Source organism: Marmota marmota, unplaced genomic scaffold (genome assembly GCF_001458135.2).
Source record: "Marmota marmota marmota unplaced genomic scaffold, marMar, whole genome shotgun sequence".
Taxonomy (NCBI): domain Eukaryota; kingdom Metazoa; phylum Chordata; class Mammalia; order Rodentia; family Sciuridae; genus Marmota; species Marmota marmota.
The window spans coordinates 15,859,771-15,887,521 of NW_025999880.1; the positions used below are offsets into that span (position 1 = coordinate 15,859,771).

General features: G+C 45.1%; 3 protein-coding genes across 14 annotated transcripts in view; 1 reads left to right on the forward strand and 2 right to left on the reverse strand.

Moving 5' to 3' along the window:
* Positions 1–721: 721 nt before the first annotated feature.
* Vps25 (vacuolar protein sorting 25 homolog) lies at positions 722–6,293 on the reverse strand. The gene is made up of 6 exons (XM_015495657.2): positions 6,135–6,293; positions 5,776–5,921; positions 4,810–4,863; positions 4,242–4,330; positions 3,382–3,457; positions 722–1,346 (listed from the first exon to the last, which is right to left on the reverse strand). Exons 1-6 carry the CDS (start codon positions 6,185–6,187, stop codon positions 1,234–1,236), a joined length of 531 nt encoding a protein of 176 aa, XP_015351143.1. The 5' UTR covers positions 6,188–6,293; the 3' UTR covers positions 722–1,233.
* A 4,211-nt stretch (positions 6,294–10,504) lies between these two features.
* Ramp2 (receptor activity modifying protein 2) lies at positions 10,505–25,942 on the reverse strand. Its single transcript, XM_048787408.1, has 5 exons — positions 25,911–25,942; positions 25,458–25,774; positions 11,629–11,694; positions 11,046–11,154; positions 10,505–10,928 (listed from the first exon to the last, which is right to left on the reverse strand). The coding sequence occupies exons 1-5, from the start codon at positions 25,940–25,942 to the stop codon at positions 10,673–10,675; spliced, it is 780 nt and encodes a 259-aa protein (XP_048643365.1). The 3' UTR covers positions 10,505–10,672.
* Positions 25,225–27,751, forward strand: part of Ezh1 (enhancer of zeste 1 polycomb repressive complex 2 subunit) — a 35,038-nt gene continuing 32,511 nt past the window's right edge. For 4 of the 12 annotated variants that reach the window (XM_048790984.1, XM_048790968.1, XM_048790952.1 and 1 more), the window contains exons 1-2: positions 25,773–26,110; positions 26,703–26,963. The gene's annotated coding sequence lies outside the window, so the exon portion shown is untranslated. Of the gene's footprint in view, positions 25,333–25,772; positions 26,111–26,702; positions 26,964–27,751 lie in introns of those variants that run through there. The other 8 variants (XM_048790990.1, XM_048790962.1, XM_048791002.1 and 5 more) reach the window with 5 other exon arrangements.

Consider the following 27,751-nt stretch of genomic DNA (forward strand, 5'->3'; position numbering starts at 1 on the left):
TGGGCGGGGCTTGGAAGACACTGGAGCAAACAGAGAAAGGCTCCGGGCCGGACCCTAGTGTGTGGGGGGTGGTTGGGGGAGGCCACTACCCGCCTGCACACCCCAGATAAGGAAACACTGCTCGGTTCTAATCATCTGGAGTAGCCCCAGGCCGAACATAGAGGTCAGTGGAAAAGTATGGTTCTCCAACTCTGTTGTCCTTCTGGTATGCACAAGGATGGGTGTGAGCACCCAGGACAAGGCCCTCCTCTAAACCAAGGGCTTGATCACTCATCCACTCTACCCCACCTTGGCCGCAGCCTGGTCCTGGCCAGAGTGGCTGTTTTTGCTATGGGCTCCTTCCTCCTCCTTCTGTTTGCCAAAGTCTCCAATAAACCGAAGTCCACATCCGGTTTACCCCCCTTAGCTCCTCTTGGCCATAACCACCCCACCCAGACCAGATGAGTGGAGGGAGGGGCTTCAGAGTAGTTCAGGATTTTCATGCGGGAGATGGTGAGGGAAGAGGGAGCCATTATGCCACTCCATTTCAGAGATCAAGCAGTTTTTCCTCAAGCTGTGTTCCATCAGCAATCCACACAGCCCACACAACAGATGCGAAACCATAAGCTCATTGGAGCCTGCTGGGCCCAGTCCACAGGCCTTCTTTTTTCCCCTGGGCTGAGGTGGAACACCTTACAGCCCTCTCCAACCTCATTTCAACAGTGACTTAACATGCAGGCAGTAAGATTTAAGATTTTAATATCATAAATCAGGGTCAGACCTGCCTCTCATGGCCAGGTCCCTTCTGGAGCCTCCTATCTTCATATTGCCTGGAAGGCTGCCTGCAGCCAGGGCTTCTCATTCCCTAGGAAGGACCAAGCATCAGCCTGAGAAAGGAGGCAACAGCAGCAAGGTGGAGACAGAAACTTGTGCAGGTGCATATGTATATGCACTTACTTGTGTGGACACATGTAAAGTGTCGGTTTACAGACCCTGGCTCAGGGACAGTCTAGGATGGGAGAGGAGGTAGGGCACAAAGAAGCGTATCTTTTCTCCTTGGCACCTTGGACTCACCCATCCCAGGGACAGACATATGGGGTAGCAGGATACTCATCCCTGGGGCTCAGCCTTCAGGACTAGAGCCCTTTTAAATCTAGTGAAGTCACAGATCCAGTCTGTGGGGATACTAAGTCTGTCTTTTTTTGAAAGCCCTAGAAGGGTGGGAGGTAAGAAGTAAAGAGAGACAAGTCTCTTCTAGAAGAACTTGACACCACGGCCATCGCTGACAGTGATGATCTCAGCCTTGTGCTCCTGCTGTAGAGCCTGCAGAGCCCGAAGTAGGGTTGCCTCATCCAGACCATGGAACTCTGGACAGGAAGAGATGGACAATTAGGGAGGTTCAGTTCCTAGGTGCACTGAAGAGACAGCCAAACTGGAAACTGAGACATTCCAGAGCCAGGGTATTCACATGCCATCTACACTGCTGCATACGCCACCCACATTTACTGGGCACTCCTTAAGAGTAAGGGTGGCAGGCCATTTCTTAAGGACAATACCTGATAAATCACCTCCCATTCCCCTAATCTTACCCCTGTTGCAAAATTCAGAGATTATATCTATCTGCCAGTCTTCCCTATTATGTAGTTCTGAATGTTGTGGGCATTACTAACATTTTTATTTATAACAACTTCATTAAGATATCATTGACATAAAAATTGTATAAGTTGTACAACTTGATATTTTTATATACATGTGCATTGTGAAATGATTGTTGCAATCAAGCCAATTAATATACCTATTATCACTATATTAAAAAAAAAAAAGTAAGGGCAGAAGAAAGCCTAAGTCAGCAAAAAGTGAGTTCAGGCTTATTTCCTCCTCTCTGGTTCTCCTGTAACCTCAGCCCCCACAGCCCTCCTGTCCCTTGCTCTCATTAGTGTCTGATGCACGTGAATGACACCATCTGCTTTTGGGGCACAAAGAAGGGGCCCTGCCAATCAGCCCTCTGGAAGCCAGGGCCCTTGTAACCAGATACTGACTCTAACTGCATATTTGAACAAATTAGGGTCTGTCTTAACACAAAAAAGTACAGCCACTAGCCCTCACTAGAGACTGTTAAAGTCCAGCACTGATATCCTTCTTAGTTGAAAGGGACAGAGCTAGGAGCCAAAGGCCAGCTGAGTATAGAGATATGGAAAGATATTGCAGGGAAATGTGAGAGGCACCAGGCAAGCCCTGACAGGCTTGCTCACCTCACCTCCTGCATGGGCCCAGCTCAAGTCAGGGAGACTGCATTCAGAAGAAGGCTCCAGCTTTGCCCAGCCTGAATGATGGACTGGGCCAGGCTACAGCACTGAAGTCATGGGGTGATGGTGGGAGTAGCAAGCAGAGGCCTGCAGGGCAGTGGAACAGCCAAGAGTAGTAAACTCTGCCGATGCATCCAGGAACTAAGAGAAAGGGAGGTACCCCCTGTTGCCCCAGTAAAGACTGGAATGTTTGGTGATCCTGGGGATCAGGATAAGGAGTCAGAGAGAAAAAAACTAAGAAAGTGTTTACACTATGTAAGAATCAAAGAGAATACAAATCCTTGCCTGGCCAAAAAACAAAGTATTTAAATGGGTTGGGGGTGGGGCTGGGGGTGTTGGCCCAATTCCTTTAGCTGACACCCACAAATCTTGAGCCCTCTAAAAGAATAAAGGGTGAAAGAGAGCCTGAGTCAGCAAGGAACAAGAGTTCAGGCTTAATCCCCCATGCTGGCTCCTCAACTGGCATCTACAGCAGTAATTCTTAACTTTTCATGGGTAATACATGCCCTGGAAATCTTGTAATGTTAAGTCTATCCCTAGAAAAATGAACATATAGCCAGGCATGGTGGCAGCTAGGGAGAGGCACCTGGTTTTGAACTCACGATCCTCCTGCCTCCCAGCAGCCAGAGAGACCGAGGCAGGAGGATCATGAGTTCAAAATCAGCCTCAGCAACTTAACAAAATCCTAAGCAACTCAGTGAGACCCTGTCTCTAAATAAAATATAAAAAAGGGGTTAGGGAGTTAGGGATATAGCTCAATTGGTAAAGTACTTGCCTCACATGCACAAGGCCCTGGGTTCAATCCCCAGCACCACAAAAAAAAAAAAAAAAAAAAAAAAGAGGGTTAGGTATATGGTTCAGTGGTTAAGTGCCCTTGGGTTCAATCCCTGGAACCAAAAATAAAAAGCACATATGCCCCCATAAACAATACTAGGGTTTGCGGGGGGGGGGGGGTTGGATGCGAGTTTTTTTGTATGAAATCTTTGGATATGGGTTAAGAACTTTTGTATTGTGGAATTCAGAGGCATAGAAATCAAAGTAGGATTGGAGAGAGGAGGTTTCTGATGATAAAATTGAAGAAGGAAAAGGCATTTACCCTCATCCTCTGTGTCCTCCCCATTGGTCAGTTCATACAGGGTAAATACAGAGTTATTTTGGCCACTCCTGGAAACCTGTAGACACAGAAAATGAGGTTAAATAAGAATTAAGAGACTCCTGAGAGAAGGTAAATTCACAGCTCTACTGCTTTCATCCATGAATGGTACTTATTCCCAATCCAGAACTTATGGTCACTTCTGCAGAGTGGCCCAAAACCCACAATCCAACAGGTGCTATATTTATATATGTACACACACATTTAAAACCACTAAACCACAGGCCTTCACGTGCCTGGAGAGTGACCTCTCACTCTGGTTGTTTTCCTGTTTCAGGAATGGGTGGTGTGTGCTTGTTATATTTGGGTTGTTGATGCTTCCTCCCCTCCTTTCTCCCTTGGGAATGTTTGGGGTTGGTGGTGGCTAGGAATTTGGGGAGAGAGTGTATTCTGTCCCTAAACCCACACTCCTTCAGAAAGCCTCATTCATGTGGATAGCTCCATAAGAGTGCAGTGGGGGAAGGGCCCCAGGTTCTCCCCCCACCACCACCCTTCCTTTCCCCATTTATCTCCTGTGGCCAGAGGCTCCAGCCCACAATAGCACTTATAGTTCCCAGTACTGCATTCTCTAAACATGGCCTCATGTACCCTCTGGCCTCCTACAGCCAAAGAAAGGGAGGTTCTATGTAGCCAGAGAAATTGAGTCACTGAGGGTGTTTGCATGGAAGGCCTACACTTCCTCTCTGTCCCTTTCCCACTTTGCCAAGTCTGAATCTGGGAATACAAGATATCTGTTTGGGCACAGGTAAAATTTTCTTTTGCCATGGGTCACTTCTTAGTACTTGGCAGCAAGATGGTCTCACCCACTGATAAATGAGTTTCCCCCATTCTTCTGGCCTCCGCCACATGATCAGGAAGCTAGATTTGTTCTTATCCAACCACTCGAGATTCCCTGTAAAAACAGACACTTATGAATGCATCATGCTCTATAAGAGGGACAAGGAAGGCCGAGGTTGTGGCTCAGCGGTAGAGCACATGCCTGGCACATGCGAGGCCCTGGATTTGATCCTCAGCACCATATAAAGATGAATAAATAAAATAATGGTATTGTGCCTAACTATAACTATAAAATAAATATAAAAAAAAAAGAACAAGGAGGACTACTAGGGTGGGATAGAGTGGAAGAGACTGCTTTCAGAATAATATTTTACTATCTACAAGGCACCCATTCTCCTTAGCCCATCTCAGACATTTCAATTTTGTACACAAATGAGGGGAAAGACTCAGGAACGAGGTTGTCAACTGTACAGAGTGCTCTGGGCTTGCAGGCAAGGGACAGAAAAATTATTAAAGGGAAAAGATATGTCCTAATCTGCCCTCAGGAAAACCCAAGTAAGAAGAAAAATAAGAAATCTGGGGACTTGAACCCACCTTTCTTCCTTAGTTCCTCTAACACAATCTGAATTGATTCCACAGGAAGTTTCCCTGGTTTAAGGTTAAGGGAAAGGCATACATTTGAATTGGGTTGGATAATAATTCTCAGAGCTAATCCCATGCTAAGAACCACCTTCCTTTTCCTCTCCCCACAAACATGCTTGCAATTTCTGGACAAGATATAATTGGATTTGAATACACAACTATAATCTCAGCAATTTAGGAGACTGAGACAGGAGGATTGTAAGTTTGTGGTCAGCCTCTATAACATAGGAAGAGCCTGTCTCAAAATAAAAAATAAAAAGGACAGGGATATGGCTCAGTGGTTAAGCACGCCAAGGTTCAATCTCTAGAACAACAACAATAACAACAACAAAAAAAGGCATTTCCTGGATATTCTGACACTTTTTTTTCCCCTCACAGTACTGGGGATTGACTCTCACAAATTAGATATTCTAGGAAGAAAGGTTAAAAAAAAAAAAATTCCAGTTAGAAAGAAGAGCTTTCGAAAATGAAAGGTACTACTGTTCCTCATCCTGTGTTCTCATCTTTCTTCATCCTCTCTCCATAGATATTTAAGGGGTGAATCAGGCAGCAAAAACAAATGATCCTCACTTCAGAGAAGTGGGGTGAGTGGAGAAAATTATTAAAGATAGTATCGAGTTTGAGTCTCACACAGAGAAAACAGAGAAGATTTAAATTGTCAAAATGGGATCTGGTTGAAACGCTTGGCATCTGGCTTCAAGGCAGAGATTCTAAGACTGGAGCACTAATCGCTGTCAAGGACAGGAGGGTTTGGTACTACACCTGGGAGGTAAAACGAAGGCTCTCGCTGTTTTCCAAGTTCAGTTTGGGTAGAAACCTACCTAATGTGGGGAAAGTGGGAGGGAGGTGAAGTCCGGACTTGTGGAAAAGTGTGGAAGTGCATGTGTGTGGGCTGTAGAAGAGCCTGAGGGAGGATACGCTGTAGCTTGACGTTGTTGAAGAGTGGGCTCTCCTGCGCTTCCATCACCGTCATGCTGGACTGTTTGTGCAGGCGGCAGAAAGACAGGACCAGCGAGCACCAGGCAGCCAGTTGCTTCTGCCGAGTGTCCACGTTCGGCTGTAACCTGCCGGGTGGAGGGAGTAGAGTGCAGAATTACAGGACGCTAGAGGCAGCACTTGCCCCTGGGCGCGTCTGGAGGAGAAACGTGGGGAACTAAGAATGATAGCGGCTGGATCCTTTCTACACCCCCCACCCAAGTGATGCATCAGGACTGAGCCCAGGGCCCCGGGGAGGAGAGGGGAAGGTACAGCGGGGCTTCTCGGGGTCCCAGCCTCACGTAAAGAAGGGCGGGAAGCGGTACTGCCACGGCCACTCGAAACTCATCGCCATCGTAGGAGCCCAGAAAACACGGAACCTCCGCACACGGGACTTCCGGCATCCGCATCAGCACGTCCGGGCAGGAGGCACAGCAGAAAGGTTCCGGACACCTTCTAGGAGACTGACGGCCCGACGGAAGGGCTTTCTGTCATCAGCCAGTCCTCTGCCATTATCCTTAAAAGCTTTATCTTTTAGACCAGAAAGAGCCTTATGAAGTCTTCTGGTTCGATGTCAGAAAAGGGAAGTGAGTTCCCCAACGCAGCATAGTTTGTTAGTAGAACACCAGTAGAACCCAGGTCTCTAGACTTAGTTCCACTGTACTACGCACCTTTTAATATTAACATGCATGTCAGTTACCATTTAATTAAAACTCCCCACGATTTTACAATCTCTTTGATTCCTGTGTCTTTGACTCCACCGTTCCTCAGTCTCCGTCTTTGTAAGTTGTATCACTAGAGACAGCTCTGCTTCCAAAGACAGGGCTGCTATCTTTCTCACCTCACCCAAGTCCTCTACCTCCTAGTCTCAAGTTCCAGGAACCCTTTTGATGTTATCTGCCTCCTTACACAGTTGGTCAGTTCCCAAACCAGAATTGTTGCTCTATGCCCCCCACCCCCATCCTCTTTTTTCCCTATTTTATGAGTTTGAGGTCAGGCATGTGAACCCTTTAATCGTTCTCTCTTTGTCACTATATTTGATTCATACAAAGATTCCTCACCACTTTTACTCCTTCTTTTACAAGAGTCACCCTTAGACCTGTCTTCTCACCTCACCTTTCCAACTTCCTTCAGGACTTCTCTTTAATATTCTGTCTCTCTCTGTCTCTCTTTTCCCTGGTTCCTTTCCTTTAGGACACAAACATGTTTAGGCCATCCCTATTTAAATATATGCATACCCTTAATCCTGTCACCTCAATTTCCTGTCTGATCTTTAACCTTTATTTCACACCAGTCCATCATTGGGCATAGTTTATGGTCCACAGAGCAATCAACAAATATTTTTTTAATTATTATTTTTTAATATTTATTTTTTAGTTGGACACAATATCTTTATTTATTTATTTTTATGTGGTGCAGCGGATCGAACCCAGGGCCTCACACATGCTAGGCAAGCGTTCTACCACTCAGCCACAACCCCAACCCTAATCAATCAACAAATATTTGCTGAACGAATGAATTTATCAGCTTCCTCAGAGACCACCATTTTCTTGGCCTCTTTGATGCTTTTTTCTATGACTACCTCTTTGATCTCATCTCTGTCTCCATTTTTCCCCTCATTCTTCAAAGGTGGACATTTCCTTGGAGGTTCTTTTTTTAATTTTTTTTTTTTTAGTTGTAGTTGGACATAATACCTTTATTTTATTTATTTATTTTTATGTGGAGCTGAGGATAGAACCCAGGGCCTCACGCGTGCTAGGCCAGCACTCCACCTGAGCTACAGCCCCAGGCCCTCAACCTTCTTTTCAATACACCTTATCTCTTAGAGCTCTTATCCCTCCTGTGGGTTCATATTGCCTTTCTGTGCTGAAGACTCTCAAACCTCTATTTCCAGATCTAACCTTTTCCCACTGAACCCCATTTCTAATTCTTTGTGGGACATAACAGCTTGTTCCACTGTTTCCTCATATTGCACATCCTTTTCTTCAGGCCAATTCCTCCTCCTAATGGTCCTCTTCTATTATTACTGCTATCATTATTCTAATAACTCAAGTTCAATGTTTAAGTTGCCCTTAACTTCTCTCTCCTTTATCCCCGCCATATCCAAGTCCTACTGGTTTACTCCTTTTTTTTTAACTTTATTTTATTTATTTATTTTAATGTGATGCTGAGGATTGAACACAGTGCCTCGCACGTGCTAGGTAAGCACTCAACCACCAAGCCACAACCCCAACCCTGCTCCCCTGAGGTTTTTTTGTTGGGGGAGGGTACTAGGGATTGAACTCATGGGCACTCGACCACTGAGTCACATCCCAAGCCCTATTTTGAATTTTATTTAGAGACAGGGTCTCATTGAGTTGCTTAGCGTCTCACTTTTGCTGAGGCTGGCTTTGAATTCAGGATCCTTCTGCCTCAGCCTTCTGAGCCACTGGGACTACAGGTGTGTGCCATTGCACCCGGCCATGTCTTCATTGGATTACTGTGATGATTTCCTAATTTATCTCTCTTTCTACTCTTTCCCCTTCAAGAATGCACTCCATCTAAGGCCTTGTCATATCCCAACTCAGCAAACACCCTTCTGTGACCACACCTGTGATGGTCTCAGCTAAGTGTGATTCCCTCCTTCCTTTGCACTTGAATAAAATTTGGGTTGTATTGCTTACATGTCTCTCATTACATATTCCATCATTTTTATGTGTACATATGTCAAATTTCCCACTAGATAAAAGCCACTGAGGGCAGAACAGATTCTAACCTACCTTTCCAACAGCCACACCATACACAGTGTCTTATACCAATAGCCCCCAGATGTAAATCAATAAAACTTGGTAAAAGCAAATATGTGCCAAGAAGAAGTAGATATATTCTTGGGGAAGATGGTTGTATTCATAGAGATACAGCAAATATTTATTTCAGCTGAAACCTCACAATAGCTTAGGAGGGCTGGGGTTGTAGCACAATGGTACAGTGCTTGCCTAGCACATGTGAGGCATTGAGTTCCATCCTCAGCACCACATAAAAATAAATAACATAAAGGTATAAAAAAAGAAACATCTTTAAAAATATATATCCTTAGGGAACAGATATGTCTCTATAGGGACAAGTGTTTTCTGAAAGAAGTATGTCTCTGGGAATAGGTACATGCCAGGAAACACCGACATATATCTATGGCATAGAGAGGCATGACCCAGGAAATGGACATGCATGTATTCGGAGAGGCGGATATTTCAACAAGAAGGAAAGTTTCTAAGGTAGCCAAGTGTGCCACAGGAATAAACAGTGTCTCCATGGAGAACAAAGTTGTAATTGTTTTTAGTGACCTGGCAGGTGAGTCCAAGCAAGGGCTGGAGATGAGGATTCCCTAGTGAGAACCCTTATTAACCAGGAAACATTGTTCATATAAGAAATGGTGAGTTTGGGCTGGGGCTGTAGCTCAGTGGTAGAGTGCTTTCCTCACATGCATGAGGTACTGGGTACAATCCTCAGCATCACATAAAAATAAATAAATAAAATACAGATATTGTGTCCATCTACAACTAAAAAATTAAAAATAATAATATTAAAAAAATGGTGAGGGCTGGGGATGTGGTTCAAGCGGTAGCGTGCTCGCCTGGCATGCGTGCAGCCGGGGTTCGATCCTCAGCACCACATACAAATAAAGATGTTGTGTCTGCCGAAAATTAAAAAATAAATATTAAAAAAAAAGAAATGGTGAGTTAGACAGTTCAGTGTAATCCCAGTAACTTGGGAAGCTGAGGCAAGAGGATGGCAAAATTGAGGTCAGGCTCAGCAACTTAATGAGACCCTGTCTCAAAAATAAATGAAAAGGATGTAGCTCAGTGGTAAAGCACTTCTGGATTCAATCCCCCAGAACCAAAACAAAAACAGAAATGGTGAGTTGCATATAAGGGCTAGGTAAGTCCCTAGAAAGTATAACAGTATATCAAGGTGAAATATCATATTGATATGTCTCAGGAATCGGATAAAAGATCAAGCTAAAAGTCAGTGGCTACTACAGAGAGGACAGTTCTCTGACCCCAGGATCCAAATGCTCCTCCGCCTTGAGCTTCTTCCACATCATATACATCTTCTGGTCGTTGGTTTAGTGGACACCAGAGGGCAGTGTGTGGCCAGTCTATAGGCCACACCCTGTCCAGGACACTGTAGGATCTAAGCCAATGACCTGGAGCGGGAATGGTGAGCCTAGCTGAGGAAGCCCCCACTGCCTTTGGCATCAATCTGGAGGTCCTTAGGGATTGATTCCCTTCGCTTGTCAGGTTTCTGCTTCCCAGGTTCTGGGAGTAAACTGAGGCATGAAGAAGGGGAGAAGTAGGGGCTTCCAGGTAGCCTCCCTTTCTTCTTGCTAAAGATTCTACCCTTGCCCCTCCCCCCACCACATTCTCAATCAGAGGCTCCCAGCTGCTGTCCAGACCGGAAGGGAGTCTCTTCCTGCTCCTTTCCTGGAGCTGGATTTGGACAGGGGCAGGAAAGGCTCCTCCCTGGGAGGAAGAACTATAGGGGTATGGCTTTCATGTGAGGGTGGGGGCAGGTGAAGTGAACAGAATAGTGAAGCCATCTAGAGTCTTCCAGCTCCTCTACCCAGAGCTGAGTGCCTGTAGGACTGGCAGTGACTGTGGACACAGGCACCACTTGAATGGGGTAGGGGACATTGTACAAAAAAACAGAAATTTTATTTTGAAGATTACAGAACTTGTGCCATGATGCTGACTCACCTCCATTTCCACCAATCCAAGGATTTGCAGTGGGGGTGAGAGTGAGAAAAGTGGGTAGGGAGGGGAGGAGAGAGAAGTAACATGAAGGTTTTGAAGTTCAGGCTACCCTAGGCCTGGGTCTCACTGTCTTTACTCCTCCATACCACAAGAGTGACAAGGAAGGGGATGAGGCAGATGGGGGCTATGATCATGGCCAAGAGCACATCCTCCGGGGGATCAGAGAAGCTGGGCTGCACCAGGGAGCAGTTGGCAAAGTGAATCAGGTGGGTATCAAAGATGATCTTCTCTGCCCAGGGATTGGGGAAGCCCAGGCCAAACTCCTCCGCCTCATGCTCCAAGCAATCCCGAAGTTCACTATAAGGCCTGCAGGGCAGTAGAGGAATGGAGTAAGGGAGGGGTTGGGTCCAGGAAGAGGAGGTTTACTCCAAACCCACTTAGGGTTCAACCCCTAGCCTGAGTCCCCTTCAGCACTGCCCCTACCTGCTAATCACGGTCCAGTCACACCAATCCTTTTCAATGGAGTCCATATACATCTTATAACCTTGCCAGCAAAGTAGGGCATTTGTCTTATAATCTTCCACGGTCTTTCCTGTAGGTACAAAAGCTGCATTATGACCACACCCCCTGGCTCTCCCTTCAAACCCTCTGGCCCAGGTATTTCCAACTGGAGCTCCTGACCTTGTCTTCAAGCATGGGAACCTCTCCAAAAGTTTCCCTAGAAGACACTTTGGCTGAGGGGAGAACCCAGCACTGGAATCTTTTAATGACTTCCACATGCACAGCACTTCTTATCCCAGCCTGAGGAGCTTCTCCACATACACCTTTTCCTGAATCTTCTCATTCACATGTGAGGTGGGCTAGCTCAAGGCTGGACAGGAGGGGTTTTTGTTTGTTTGTTTTGTTTTTTGTGGGATGAGAGGGAATAACATCACAAGTAATCCTAAGAGAGGAGTTTAGTGAGGCACCAACTGGGATTGGGCCCGCCTTGTAGCAAAGAGACCCTCCCCACTAACCTGGCTCTCCTCTTGCCCTTGGCCACTCTCTCACACCTTTGGGTACCCACCTTCTGACTTCAAGCTGTCCTGGATGGGAGAAGGTTGAGCCAGGGATTCCTGGGGCTTCAGCAGAGCTGTGGGAAGAAATGGGAGAGAAGGGTGGAATGGTGGGTTCTGGGCAGTGGAGCCTGCTTGGGGATTGGGAGCTAAAATCCTGAGAAGTCAGGGCTACCTTGGAAGAGAAAGAGGAATAATCCACCCTCTCACGGGATGTCTTCGTGCGGGGAAGGGACAGGCTGGTACCAGCTGCTTCCCACTCGCATCCAGGCCCAGAGCCCCATCCCTCCTGGGCAGCCCAGGACCTCCCAAGACCTCTCTGCGGGGTCCCCGCTGGCACCCCAGCTTTCCCTGAGAGGGGAGCAGCTCGCCTGCGTCCGCCCCGAGGTGGGGCTGGGGGCCACCAGAAGGACAGCGCTGCCCTGCACTTCAGTCTGCACCCGTACTGGGGCGGGTGCTGGCCTCGGCCATCCAGCTCCCCGGCCCCGGGCGTCGCCCCCGCCCCCCACGTGGCCGCAGCCGTCCCAGCCCCTGCGAGGAAGCGGCGCGGCTTCCTGCGGCTGGGGCCGGGGATATAGGCNGAGGGGGAGTCGCTGCCGCACCCGCGCCTGGCGCCCGTGGCTCCCTCCGCCTAGCCGGCTTTGGCCCACGCTCTTTTCTATCTCACCCTGCGGGGCTGGACAGCTCCCCTCGTAACCTCAGTACGGGAATCTGTTTCCTGGGCCCGGCTGAGTGGCGCCCAGAGTCTCCCGTCAGATTCTTGTTGCCCCCTCCCTTTCGGAACGGGAGGGGTGGAGGCGAGCTGCCCTCCCCGACCTGGAGAGGAGGGAGGGGGCTGGGAGCTCCGAGGGCCTCTCAACGCAGCAGTATCTACGGCAGGGGGCTGGGGCACGCTTGGGCCGTGGGGGAAGGGGCGCCTGGAGCTGGGCCGGCTGCTCAGAGTTCTTTTTCCCTGGGAACACCCACTGATGTCAGCCTGTCTGCCAAAATCCGGGAAAAGAGGGAGCCGGCTCTACTGAATCCGGAGAAGGGGAGAAAGCCTGCGAAGCGGGATAGCAAAGAAAACAGCCAATTACTCTCCCTTCAAGTCACCTCCCGGGTCCTAGACCCTCAAACCTGCATTGGCCGGTGGGAGGACAAAAGTAAGATGACTACGTTCCCAGGAGAAAGGTGGCCACACTTTTGAGGACCAAAGTTTCTAGAAAGGGGATTGAGCCACTTAATGTGTAAGGTGGAATTATTATTATTATTGCCTGAGTTCAAACTCAGGGCGTTGCATATATGCTTTACCACTCAGCTATCCCTCCAGCCCCAAAGCAGGTATATTATTTTCATCATTTTACAGAGAAAGAAGGTACAGCTCAAGGAAAGAACCCCACACTTGAATTCAAAACCTCTGGGTCCTAATTTTATCTTTCTACTTCCCAGCAACACAGCACAGATTTGCCTTCAGGGCTACTGATGTAAAAAAATGTGGACATTGCCTTCCTCCCTAAACTGTAGTGAGGGTGCCATATGTGGAAGGGCATTAAAATCACTGCAAATACTAGTTTCCTCCTTTCCTAAGTGACTAGCCTAAGATCACACTGCTGGGAATCCTGAAGGCTGAGCCTGGGCCCTCAGAGGCCCTGCCTCTGCCAGAGAACAGCTGCCTCTGTGTTCTCTCTGCTTTATTATCTTGAAGCAGCCAAGGAGCCCAGGAGCTGGTTTGGCCATGACATTCAACTCCCAGACACACAGCTGTCAGCACCAACTTTGCTAATTACTCCCAGATTCTGACCCTTGGACTCAACTGCTGCTGTTGTCCCAGTTTACTGATTGCTGCCCATCACAAATTATGATCTTTCTTGAAGTCTTCATCTCAGAATCTCAAGCTCTTACATCCTGGCCACATGGCATGTTATCCTGCTCCATGACTAGAATCAAGAGATTGCTTTAGCAAGGCATCTGTGGGAGAGGGGAGATGGCCTTCTTGTTACATGCCCCAAAGCCCTCCTACTAATGATCATTCCTGCAATGGTGCAGATAAAAGCCAGGCGGCCCCACTTCAGGCTGGGGACCAAATCTGTCCCTTCTCTTCTTCCCAAGATTGCCCTTTCCAAGAAGGAAGCATGAGTAAAAGGGAGGTTTCACGGTGCTAAAATAGGAGGAGGGAGCAAGGAGGAACACAAGGAAAACAAGCCATTTCCACTGGATGGGCCAGAAGCACATGAGACTATTATGGGGTTAGGAAAGAGGTCGCAGTCAAGATTAAATGTAAGAGTTCAAAGCCAGCCTCAACAGCTTAGCAAGGCCCTGGGCAGCTTAGCAAGACCCTATGTCTAAATTAAATATTAAAAAAGGGCTGGGGCCAGGCACAGTGATGCATACCTGTAATCCCAGCAGCTCCAGAGGCTGAGATAAGAAGATCAAGGGTTCAAAGCCAGCTTCAGCAAAGGCAAGGCGCTAAGCAACTCATTGAGATCCATCTCTAAATAAAATACAAAATAGGGCTGGGGATGTGGCTCAGTGGTTGAGTGCCCCTGAGTTCAATCTCCAGTACTAAATAAAAGAAAGAAAAAGGTTAAATGTGATAAAAGCAACTGTTGGGTTGAATAGAGCAGTCTGGTACACTGGATAAAAAGACAAACATTGATTAGGATTCTGAAGGCAGACTCTGCCTCTGTCTTGCTGTGGAAACTTGGGCAGATCATTTTCCATTTCTGAAGCTCAACATTTTCATAGGTAAAATGGCCTTAGAATGAAAAAAGGAAAATACAAGCAACTTGATAGGAAGTGTTATTTTTGGCCTAGGGTTGGGGTTAAGTTTGCTTCATGGTGGAGGACAGCTTATTAGAGTCATTCCTAAACTTGGGATTCAAACTCTCAAATAGGAGAATCTATACATTTTCTCTCTTGATTTTTCTCTTCCCAGCAGCTGGATGTGTGGATTTGTTTTTTGTTTGTTTGTTTGTTTTAAAGGGAGAGAGAGAATATATTTTTTTTAATATTTATTTTAGTTTTCAGCTGACACAACATCTTTGTTTGTATGTGGTGCTGAGGATCGAACCTGGGCCGCACGCATGCCAGGCAAGCACGCCACCGCTTGAGCCACATCCCCAGCCCTGTGGATTTGTTTTTGGTTTTGGTACCAGGGATGGAACCCACAGGTGTTTTACCACTGAGCTACATGGTTATGTTGCTGAGGCTGGCTTCAAATTTGCTAGTCTCCTGCCTCAGTCTCCTAAATTGCTGGGATTACACCATCACATCCAGTTTGTGGGGATGTTTTATTGACCCCTTAGGGCATCCTAGTAACTGAGGATCTACTTTCAGGGTACTTTGGGGCTGACTGAGGACTGGTGACACATCTTCACCAGTCCTTCCACACATCTTCCTCTTCTCAGTAGTCATAGAAGATAAAATCATGATTGGCAACAATGGAAAAGGAAGGGCTTCATTCGGGACTGAGACTGATATCTTTCTAAGTCCACTTTTGCTTTAACTATTTAAAATATACTTTTTGCCAGGTACAGTGGCATATGCCTGTATTCCCAGCAACTCAGGGGGTTGACGCAGGAGAATTGCAAGTTCAAGGCCAGCTAAGGATGTAGTAAAGCACCCCTGGGTTTAATCCCCAGTACCCCAAAAATGAATAAATAAAAAAAACAATGTATGGCTGGGATTGTGGCTCAGTGGCAGAGCACTTGCCTCTCAAGTATGAGGCACTGAGTTCGATCCTCAGCACCACATAAAAATAAATAAATAAAATAAAGATATTGTATCCATCTGCAACTAATTTTTAAAAAAAAAAACGCAATGTACTTTTTAATGCAAATATTACATGAATGTATACAAGTTGCAAAATATTTAATACAGGAGACTCTATTCCCCCACTCCTTTCTCACCTGCCCACAAATTTTGTATTTAAAAAAATGAGATTTAATATCCCTGTTATTCAGTGACATTTTACACTCAACAACATGTCTTAGATATCTTTCCATGACATTGTAGATTTGCCTCCTTCCTTTTCTTTCTTTTTTTTTTTTTTTTTAACATTTTTTAGTTGTATTTAAGGTTCTTAAACACTCTGTCCATGACTCTGTCCATGACTCCACCTCTCACCCCCTTTCAAAGAGAGGAATTTGATTCTGGTCTAGCTGGTCATTGTTGTGAGATATCTTGCCCCAATGTAGATTGATTCCTTCTGAGCAGAGACCCTGCTGCCTCATAAGTTTTTCTTCTTGTTACAGGCCAAGAGCCATCCTGCCTGGAACAGGAGCAGAGGTGACTCAACCCTTTGAAGGAATGCCATTTCTACTCTTCAGCCTCCCCACATACACCCACAGATCCAGAACAACACAGGAGGGAATCAAATGTACTGGGAACCTCCTACACCTCGAAATTCTACGGGGAACATCTTGCAATTAGTTTACACATGCTGGCCTTTTCCCTAGCTGTCTGCAAAATAAAGAGCAGAGAACAAGAGAAGATGTGGGGGAGAGTAGGGGTCAGGGAAGCCAGAAGTCCTGACTGAGTCTTCCAAACCAGAGAGAGGAGATAGACTTCTTCAGAGGGAAGGAAGGCAGCAGGAAGAACCAGAGGAGCTGAGCTAAGGAGCAAGCTAGCTAAGAGACGGAAGATAAATGAAAGAGATACAACCACCCCATCTGTCCCCAGCTTCCTCATTTCCATAATGATGGCACACCTAGTATGAGGAGCCTGACCACCTCTGAGGGAAGAATGGTAATTGGAGAAAACTTTGTTTCCCAAGTTGGTAAAAAGGGGAAAAAATCAGCCATATTATTCATCAGCTGCTAATAGGACCTACCATTTATTGAAGATTCACCATGTGTTGGATTATGTGTTCTTTGACGTATGTGCCAAGTGTTTTGCACACTTGTGCGTGTGATGCTGGGGATCAAAGCCAGGGCCCTACACGTGGCTAGGTGAGCGTTCTAACACTGAGTTCTACTCCTAGGCCCTTGGCACACATTCTTAAAGCCTCACCACCATAACATCAGAATTATCTTTTTTAGATTAGCAGAGAGTTTAAGGTCCCAGAGCTAGTAATTGTTAGAACCAGGACTTGAACTTAGGATAGCTTGATGCTAGGGTCCATGATTTAACCTTTATGATTTATTTCCCAAATCCCTCTCGCTCCAAATTGGAATATTGATTCCTTATTGTGTCTTTTGAGAGTAGGATTAACCCAGTCTTGTGTATGCTAAGCATGAACTCTACCACTGAGCTATACCCTCTTTTTTTTTTTTTTGACTTTTTTTTTTAACTTTTTTTCTTTTTTAGTTGTAGTTGGACACAATACCTTTATTTTATTTATTTATTTTTATGTAGTGCTGAGGATCAAACCCAGTGCCCGGCACGCGCTAGGTGAGCACTCTACCGCTGAGTCACAACCCCAGCCCCTGTTATTGGGTCTTCAGAGGAAGAAAGAATAATTTCCTCCAGAACCAGATGGACTACTCCAGAATTAAGAAGATTCCCAGACATCAGCATAAACCTCCTTCCCCCTCCCTCTCTGACCCAGGCTCGACTATGACATCACATAGTAAAGGCTGTTTTTCTGAAAAGAACCCAACCAAATTTACAAGAATGACACTCAGACAGCGTGACTGAGGAGGACCATTGCCAAGTGACCATAGCACACGCCCTTCAGTTTTGAGAACAGAGCTGGTCCCTCAGCACCTGGGGCTGACTCATCGTTGCTGTCAGGACCCAATGACAGATGCCAAGATTGCTCTCTCCCTCCCCCTGTTCCTCAGGGATGTCCTATAAAACCATCCCCAGGAACACTTCTGTCCTATCCCAGCACCCCAGGAGCTGGATGTTGTATAACACGGTGTACTCATGTTCATTTACCAAGTCATGCCAAGTGCTTAATGCTTCATACAAATTGTTTCATTTAAAACTAATATCCCTATTAAATTAGATATTAGGAAGGGATAAGGAAGACTGGTCAGAAAGACAACCAGATAGGGATCCTGGCACAGAAAGCCTTCCCCACTGTGTACTTCCCCTCTCTTCACTGTGCTTGCTTCACTGAAGTCTTGTCATGTCCTTTCCCTTAATTAAGACCTTAGGGGCTGGGGTTGTAGCTCAGTGGTAAAGTGCTTGCCTCACATATGTGAGGCACTGGTTTTGATCCGCAGCACCACATAAACATAAAGATACTGTATGTTCATCTACAACTAAAAAATTTTTTTAAAAAAGACCTTAGTGCATTAGATGGACAACGAAGAAAAAAAAAACTATGACATGAAATAAATTGTTTTCTAGATCATAACAAGAATCCAATGTATGTTAAACAAATACAATGCTCATAGACCATGTGTATTAAATGTGTGGTGTCTATAATATAAAGCTTAAGTAATATAAAGGCAATATTTTCCTCATTCCTAAAATGGGAATAATAATAATAATATCTCTTTTTTAATATTTATTTTTTAGTTGTAGTTGGACACAATACCTTTATTTCACTTACTTATTTTTATGTGGTGCTGAGGATTGAACCCAGGGTCTCGCACTTGCAAGGCGAGCACTCTACTGATGAGCCACAACCCCAGCCCTGATAATAATATCTCTAGATTATAAGATACAAAGCACTTAAAGCAGAACTTGGCTTATAGTCAATGTACATTATCATCATTGTTATTGCCATTGTGGTTAAGAACACACACTCTGGAATCAAGTAGACTTGGGTTTGAAGCTCAGATTCATTGCTTATTTGGCTTGTATGTGACTTTGTGCCAGTTACCTAACTCTTTTGAGCTTGTGTCTCACTAAGTAGCATAGATAATGCATGGGAAGCCTTTGGTCCCAATGCCTGGCACTTAGTAAGCATGCAATAAATAGAAGTTACTATCATAAAGTGTAACACCTTTACTTATGAAAACTATAAATCAAATATATTTTGAGATCTTTCCAGTCTCGTAATTTTGTTCTTTTCAGCAGTCATTTTATTGAAAAGAATGCAGATTTTGGAATCAGACTGACCAAACCTAGGTTTGAATTCCAGCTGCCTTCTTACCACCATGTGGCCATGGGCAATATGGACAAAAGGGCCCAGTCTCCTTGTCTGTAAAATGAGAATAATAATACTTACCTTTCAGCATCTTGCAAGGCTTACATGGATTCACAAACACCGCCACGTCTAATGATTAAGTGAATGCTAAAAGCAATTGGTTAAATGTATAAATAAATGTGATTTATTTTTGTTCCTTTATATTCAGTATCATGGATGTAATCTGTGCATGTATGTATTTTGAGTAGTGGCCATTTATCTTGTTCTGAAAGGGTCTCTTTATCCTGGTGTCCTATCGTAACACACTGGGTTCAAAGGACTATAGAATCAGTACCATGAAGCCTTGCTGATAAGCCAGAGAACAGAGAAGGGGAAATCACAGAACCATGAGGAACTCCCCTTTCCTGCCTGGCTAGGATTTGTTTGTCTTCCTATACACATTGTTCCCTGCTGATACGGGATCTTTGGAGTATACAGCTTTGATTGGCATCTCTAGTACAGAGGAAGTAAGGGGCCTCTTAACTTACACAGGCTGTTTTCTTCTGGACTTTCAGATGAAAGTCCCAAGAACATTCTCTTTCTGGCACCACTGGTGAGAGAAAAAGCCATGGAGAGAATCCAGAATCATGATATCAGAGACCTCAGGGAATGGAGGACGTAGAGAAGAGTGGTTCAGAGCATGGGTTGAAGGGTAAGAATGACTGGGTACAAATCCTGGTCATAGCACTTACTAGCTGCATAACCTGGGGAAAGTTCTGGAATCTGGAAAGTTTGGTGTCACACATCTATAATTCCAGCTACTGAGGTGACTGAGGCAGGAGGATGGTAAGTTCAAGGCCAACCTGGGCAACTTAATGAGATGCTATCTCAAAACAAAATTTTAAAAAGAAGCAGGGATCAGAAGACTGATGCAGGAGGATCCAAATTCAAAGCCAGCCTCAGCAAAAGCAAAGTACCAAGCAACGCAATGAGACCCTGTCTCTAAATAAAATACAAAATAGGGCTGGGGATGTGTCTCAGTGGTTAAGTGCCCTTAAGTTTAATTCCTGGCACCCCCCCCCCAAAAAAAAAAAAAAATCAGGGCTGTAACCTAGTGGTAGGATAGAGCACTTGCCTAGAAGGCCCTGGGTTCTATCCCCAACACTACAAAAAACCAAACAAAAAAACCAAGAAGAAAAAAAGAAAAGCAATGAATCCCATCATTATGTATAATTATAATGTACCACTAAAAATATATTAAGGGGCTGGGGATATAACTCAGTTGGTAGAATGCTTGCCTTACATGCACAAGGCCTTGGGTTTGATCCTCAGCACCACAAAATTTAAAAAAAAATTAGAAAATAGAATCTCTTAAAGCCTGGTTTCCTCAGTTGTAAAATGGGAACAAGGATATTTCTGACTTCATATGAAATGAGACAATCCTGTAAAGCACTTAGCACAGTGCCAGGCATATCATAAGTACTCAGTATTTGAAGGCTGCTACCATTTTTTCGAGTTCTACCATTTCTCCTTTGCTTATTGAGGACCCTGAGAGCCAAAAAGGAAGCACAGCTCATTAGCTGTCCACCCGACCAGAGCTACTTCTCAGGCAGTGCTGTGCCAAAGGCGTGTCCCCAGAGATCAAGGCCCTGCATTAACTGTGCCTGAGAGAGCAAGAATGGGCAGCACCACCCTTGCTGAGGGCTTGGAGCTTTTACAATATGTACAAAAAAAGGCATGAATCCCACCCAAGTAATCCCCAAAAGAGAAAGTTCCTTCCTGCTGGAATTATTTATTTTGTATTTAACAAAAGCTAAGAGAGCCCCATATAGTATTTTGGCTTGGAGGCTCAGAGTTTAAACTTATAACAAGCCACGGACAAGGGTTTATTGTGGGCCTGTTCTTACTTCCTGAATTGAATTCATTATTATGATCCCTAAGCAACTAGGGGTCAGGAGCTGAGTACCTAAGGCAGAAAACGTGTTTTCTGAGATCAGAGGACAAAGTGTCCGGAATGGAAAGGTTTCAAAAATCGAGCTATGTTTCCAGGCTCCGTAATGTCCAGACCTCAACTTGCTTTGGAGTTGCCTTTGCCTCTAAGTATTCAGGGAGGGGTCTGGCACTTCAGCTAGCCCCACCAAGTCCTGGGCAGCGGCCCCAGTTTCTGGCGACCTTCGTGCAGACATTTAGGTTTGTGCTTTGCTTTGTTTTCTTGTTTGGTTCTTCACTGCAGGGTGGCCTTTCCCTGCTTCTGGGTGGGAACTGGGGGGAGGGAGGATGGTTTGCTCCCATCTCCACAGCTGTGTTTACACTTCTCTGTCAGGGACCAGTGTGGGGCCCAATCTTCCCTCAGTCCTCTGTGTCCCCTCTAAGAATTACTATTTAATATCTCTGTGGGCTTTACAAAGGAGGGGCAGAATGGGCCAAGGGGGCACCATTCAAAGGAGCTCAGGTTGTCAGGAATAGTGTACAAAGCCCCGAGTCTGGGAAACATCTTCTCCTTCCCTTTAAAAAAAAAAAAAATATATATATATATATATATATATTTTAGTTGTAATTAGAAACAATACTTTTATTTCACTTATTTTTGTTTATGTGGTGCTGAGGATTGAACCCAGAGTCTCACAAGTGAGAGGCGAGCACTCTACCACTGAGCCACAACCCCAGCCCTTCTCCTTCCCTTTCTACCAGTGGCCTGAGGACCAGCAGAGGATGAAAGTACACTTAGAACTCGGACATCCCAGAAAGATTAGAACATGTGATGTGTCATTTCTAATCACTGGGTTGAACAAAATCTTGCTTTGTGATGAGGATATGAGCACACAGAGATGGGAGTCTTTCCTCCAGCTTCATTATGGCCCGTGGTCAGAGATAACAACATGTTAAAGCCAGTCAGAGTATGCTAAAACACAGCAAATTAAAAAGGATTTAAGAAAACAATCCAGTAAATAATGCTCTTCTCCAGGGAACAAGTTGAGCTGGTATTAATCAGTATACTAATGTTGCCGGACTCTCAGCCAAGCCCAAGAAAAGGGCTGCCAAGGCAAATCAGGCATTAGGTTTCAGAAATTAAACACATAATTTTATTTTTCCGCAATAGAGGACTTTCAAAAATGGAACCAGTCCTATTAGACTACTCAGCACACTTTGTCCAGTTTCTTGCAGCCCTAGAGGCCTCCAATTTAAGAGCAAGATGAGCAAGGAGAAGCCAAGAGTGACACAGTTATTCCTTTCTTCCATTAACTGCCTGGGGGTGGAGCTGGGAGGAGTGGGGCAGAGGTGATGGTACTGTTTTTTAGAGGTCCTGTTGCTGACCACTTGCCAACAGCTTTTCTACGAATTTATAGGACAAAGACCTGAAGGATTGGAAAGAAAAAGAGATGCAGAGCAAAAGCTCGCCAAACAAACGTTGGCTGATAGTGCCTCGTGGAACAGAGTCAGCTAAGAAAGAGCCTGGTCTCAGGAAAAACTGTCTCCCTGCAAAATGAGAGGAAATTAACTGGCAAACAAAACTTCCCTCAAAAACCCCATACCTAGCCAGGCTTAGTGGAATGTGCCTGTAGTCCTAGCATTTGAGAGGCTGAGGCAGGGCGATGCCTTGAATCCAAGAGTTCGAGGCCAACCCAGATAACATAGTGAGACCTGTTTTTCAGAAACAAAAACAAAACCCACACTCACTGTGATGTAAAAGTTGTTTTTATAATTCGTCAGTGAATGAGGATTACTGAATTCTGTTTAATCTTATGCCACATATTATGGTGGATATGAAATAGGTAGAATGCGTGGCAGTAAGTGTAAAGTAGAACTGGAGTTGAAGCCTTAGGAAGGACCATGAGGGCAGGACTGCTGGTATTGTGTCCACTTAAAAAAAAAATTCTGTAACCATACTTTCTTTGTTATCTTAAAAGTTCTCTGTACCTCTGCTCTCTTTTCTTGGCACAGTCTCCCAAAGTAATGGAGTACCCCTGTGGTTTCAGTTACTATTAATATATTGATGGTACTCAAATCTCTCACCAATCTCTCTCCTGACTTTCAGATTTTCTAGACTCTCCTTAGAAAACCCACATTCTTCTAATAATTATTAATGCAGTGCAACAGTTATCAAACTTGGCTACATGCTATAATCACTTGGAATGTTTATGTAATTCTTGAAACCTAGGCAATACCCGGGATCAAATAATAATTAATCAGACTTTCTGGATATGGGAAGCAGGCCTCAGTAGTTATTAGAGCTCTGTAGGTGATTTCAATGTGATCCTAGTTCGAGAAACACTTATCTAGGCAGTGGAAATGGAAAGGAACATCATTGCAAATTACAAGTACAATATAAAGGAGTAATTGTTTTGACTGGTAGTTAAACAAATAGATGCAAGGAGGATAGTAGCAAAATCAAAGATTTTGATATACTGACAAGAATAGTATATCTGGAATCCAGAGATTTGAGTATAAGACCTGACAGGGCAATTTTTCAACTGTGTAAGGCACATCATTTAACTCCCTTTTTGCCCGCATAGCCTGCTATGTAAAACTGAAATCTGCCCTACCCACTTTTTAAAATTGTCATGAAAATTATTTGAAAAAAAAAGAAAATCATAAATTTTTATAATTATACACTTTGGGACAAAAATCAAGGTAGTTTTGTTTTGTATTTATTTATTTATTTATTTTCAGTATTTAGGATTGAACCCAGGAATGCTCTGTCACTGAACTATACCTTCAGTTCTTTTTCTTGTCTTTTTTTTTTTTGGTACCAGGAATTGAACTCATGGGCACTCGACCACTGAGCCACATCCCAGCCCTATTTTGTATTTTATTTAGAAACAGGGTCTCATTGAGTTGCTTAGTGCCTCGCTTTTGCTGAGGCTGGCTTTGAACTTGGATCCTCCTGCTTCAGTTTTCTGAGCCCCTCAGTTCCTTTTACTTTTTTTTTAAATATTTACTTTTTAGTTTTAGGTAGACACAATATCTTTATTTTATTTTTATGTGGTGCTGAGAACCGAACCCAGTGCCTCACGCATGCTAGGCAAGCGCGCTACCACTTGAGCCACATCCCCAACCCTCCTTTTACTTTTTTGAGACAGGGTCCCTCTGAGTTGCTGAGGCTAACCTCAAACTTGGGATCCTCCTGTCTCAGCCTTCTGAGTAGCTGGGAACACAGGCATGTACCACTGTGCCCAGATTAATTTCAAAATTTAACTTCATATATACACATGTATGCATATATATGTGTATGTGTGTGTGTATATATATATATATATATATATATATATATATATAAAATGTATAAATACATATTTTTGTGTGTGTGTTTGTGTGGTGTTCTACCACTGAGCTACATCCCCAGCTCTTTTTATTTTTTATCTTGAGAAATAAAAATAAGTTTCACTAAGTCGCCCAGGCTGGCCTCAAACTTGTTATCCTCCTGTCTCAGTCTCCCTAGGAGCTGGGATTACAAGAATGTGCTAAGGAACCCAGCTTAATATTATTTTTTAAAATAATTTTCACATTTACAAAATAATTAGAAAAAAGGGACAGTAATCCTGTATATTTTTTCACCTAATTTCCTTACACAAATGATCCAAATGAGGAATTAAAACTGATTTTAAAAACCCTATTAATCTAGAGGCCTAATTCTAACTCCATCAAATTATCCCTCTCATGTCCTTTTTTTTTTTTTTTTCCTTTTCCTGTAGTTGTATATGGACAGCATGCCTTTATTTGCTTATTTTTGTATGCAATGCTAAGGATGGAACCCAGTGCCTCACACATGCTAGGCAAGTGCTCTACCACTGATCCACAACCCCAGCCCAATCTTGGTACTTTTGAAGATACTGGTCAATTATTTTGTAGATTGTTTCTCATTTTTGAATTTGTCTGATGTTTCTGCATTAAACTCAGCTCTCACTTTTTATTTGCTTATTTTTTGTTTGTGGTCCTAAGGATCGAACCCAGTACCTCACGCATGCTAGGCAAGTGCTCTGCCCCAGCCCCTCCGCTTTTACATTTTTGTGAAGAATACCGCGGGAGTGATTTTGTACTTTCCTCATTGCACTATATTGAGAATCTGCTAAGAAATTTCCCATCACTAGTGATATTAACTTTGATCACTTGGTCAAAGTAATGTCTGACAGATTTCTGTAAAGTTATAAAATTTCCCTTAGTAACTAGTAAATATCTTGTGAGGAAATACTTTGATACAAGGCTATACGTTTGATTTTAAGTGACTGGGAGAACTATTGACAGAAACAGGGAAATAAGGCGTAAATAGAGCAAAAACTTAGAGCACATAAGTTTGCAGAATTGGTAGGTGTGTGGCATCTGTTTGAGGGGGTTCTAGCTTGCCTTCAAAGGTGAAGTTAGATGTGGCTAGTCCCCAGCAGGGCTGGAAAAGATCTTCGAGAGATGTTATTAGTGGCTGTGGAAAGTTTACACAAAACCCTTCCTCTCCACTGACAGCGCCACCTTAGAAATCGTCAGGTTTGGGCTGCACCACCATGCCCTCCTGAGCCCTAGCAACCTGAGGCCAAATAGACGTTTTCCTTCTCCGGATCTCTCCGCTTAATATCAAAGGAGGAGGACCAGGTGGGCAACCGGAGCGGCACTGGTGGCTCGACGCGCACGCGCCTAAGAGGGCGCGGGGCGGGGCCGCGGCGCGGAGGCGGGGCCGCGGCGCGCAGGCGTCCTAGCGGCGGGTCCCTGTGGCTCGGGATGGAGGGTGAGTGAGTAAACAAGCCTGGGCCGGGTGGTGGGGCCGGCCTCCGCACACCGCCGCCGCCGGGTCAGGAGGGAGGGAAAGGCGAAGTGATCTGGGAATCGGGAGGAACCCGAGGGATACACTACCTGCCTGGCCGCGGGTAGCAGGGCGCCCCTTCCCGTTCCGGGGTCTAGGGGACCGGGGGCGACAGAGTGAGAGAGCCCCCAGCGAGGACTGCGTCTGAGACTGGATGGGCTGTGTGTCCTGAAGGGGGAGCGGCGGGGGCGGGCCCCGAGACGGGGAATCCCGTTGGAAGGAGGGGTGGGCCGGTGGGCGGGAGCCCCAGCGCAGAGTGGGCCCGGGTGGGCGGTGGCACCTGCGGGGGCCCCTTAGCGAGGTGGACTCCCGGGGATCTGGGGCTGTGCACGGGAAAGCCCAGAGACCTGGGCTGAGCTTGCGATGTCTTTGGGGGATGTTGAGGAAGGGATGGCAGTAAAAACAGGGCCGGAACTACAGCGAGGGGAGTGAGGCTAAAGAGCAAAGTGTAAGGGGGCAGTGACTCTCAGCATACTGCAAGTGCAGAGAGAACCCTTCCTTACATTTTGCCTTCCAGGAGCTTCTCTGGCCTCATCTGCCTTATTCCAAACCCAGCCCTGAATAAGAAGCTTCCTAACCTCCAGACTTAGGCTGGCACCAATTGCGCCCACCCAGAGGCTTCTCCCGAGGATCAAATGATATAAGTGAAAGTGCCTTGGAGCAGAGTAAAGCTGTCATATTTGGGACAAGCCCGTTAGAAAATGTAGGCCAAACTTTTATTTCGGTAAAAAAGTGACTACTGAGAAATTGTTTGGGGGACAGGGAGGAGAAGTGGTGTGAAAGGATGCCGCCATTGGAATATGGAAGGTGGACCTTTGATGGGTAAAATACAAGATTATAAGCAGAGTAGCCTAGATCTGAAGCCTAGGGCTTGGCGGGGAAAGATGAGAGAAAAGGGTCACAGACAGGAACAACTGGGTGGGCCCAAGGATGGAGTTGAAAGTGTGAGTCTTTCTCTAGTTTTCTACTCTGAATAGAAAAATGCTCCACTCGGTGATCTTAGGATAAGGAAACCAGTATTGAATTAAGTTTCCAGCCTGAGAAAACTCTAATTCTAAGGTTTCTGTAAGAGCTTGTCTGTTTTTAAAAAGCCCTGGGATTCTGTGTGGCATTGAGGAAAGAGATGACAGACTTACATAGAAGAGAGTGTGAGTAAGGAGATAAGTACTTAAAAACAAATAAAGACAGAATAAGGGACTGTGGGAAGCCATTCTTGCACGTGATTGGGCACCTCCCTGATTGGGTGTGAGGAGTTCTGGCTAAACTGTGTGGGAACTAATCCCCACCCTTTCCAGGTGCCAGAGCCCATCCGTGTGGGGGTGTGACTGACCATTGACCCTGAGACCAATTGCTGACCCTGACCTTGGAATGCTGTCCCCCTCGACCTTCATTGGATGGAATTTTCCCCTGAATTTCTTGTTCCCCAATAAAAGGCCACTCCCTGGCTGCTCTCTCTCTCTCTCTCCTGCTAGTCTGTGTAAAGCTCGCTGCCCCACCAGGTGGCTTGAGGCAGGAGCCAGAGGGGAGAGCCATTTCAGACCTGGTCAAACAAAAAGGTAAATTGAGTTTGTGTGTTTATTTTGATCTCACTAGTTAACTTCTATGCTTCGAACCTCTAGTATGAAGCCAGCGTGCTGGTTGCGAGGTGGAAGGGGCCATCCATAATACTATTATGGGCAAGATTCATGTGTGGCCAGGCGTAGGTGGCCCAGGCCTCTAATCCCAGCGACTGGGGAGGCTGAGGCAGGAGGATCGCATTCAAAGCCAGCCTCAGCAAAGGTGAGGTGCTAAACAACTCAGTGAGACCCTGTCTCTAAATAAAATACTGGGACTGGGGTTGTAGCTCAGTGGTTGAGCTCTTGCCTGGCATGGGTGGAGCACTCGGTTTGATCCTCAGCACCACATTAAAAAAATAAAATAAAATAAAGATATTGTGTCTATCTACAATTTAAAAAATATTTAAATAATATAAAATACAAAAATAGGGCTGGGAATGTGGTCAGTGCCTCTGAGTTTAATCTGTGCCCCCCCCCCCCAAAAAAAGAAGATCCATGTATGGTGTATCACAGTGTGAATCAGTTCTGCAAAAAGCAAGAATGTTTGTTTTATTCATTGATGTACACCCAACCACCTAAATAGTGCCTGGTGTGTAGTTAGTAAGTGCTTAATATATATTTGTGGAATAAATAATAGTAATAACATTTTTGGGACTGGAACTCAAGAGATAATGGATCCTAGTTCTGCCACGGAACAAGTATATGTGAGCCATTCCTGGAAGTTGATGCTAAAGCACAGCTTAAAAATTCTGAAGTGTAAACCTGGTGCAGTGGCACTTGTCTACTTG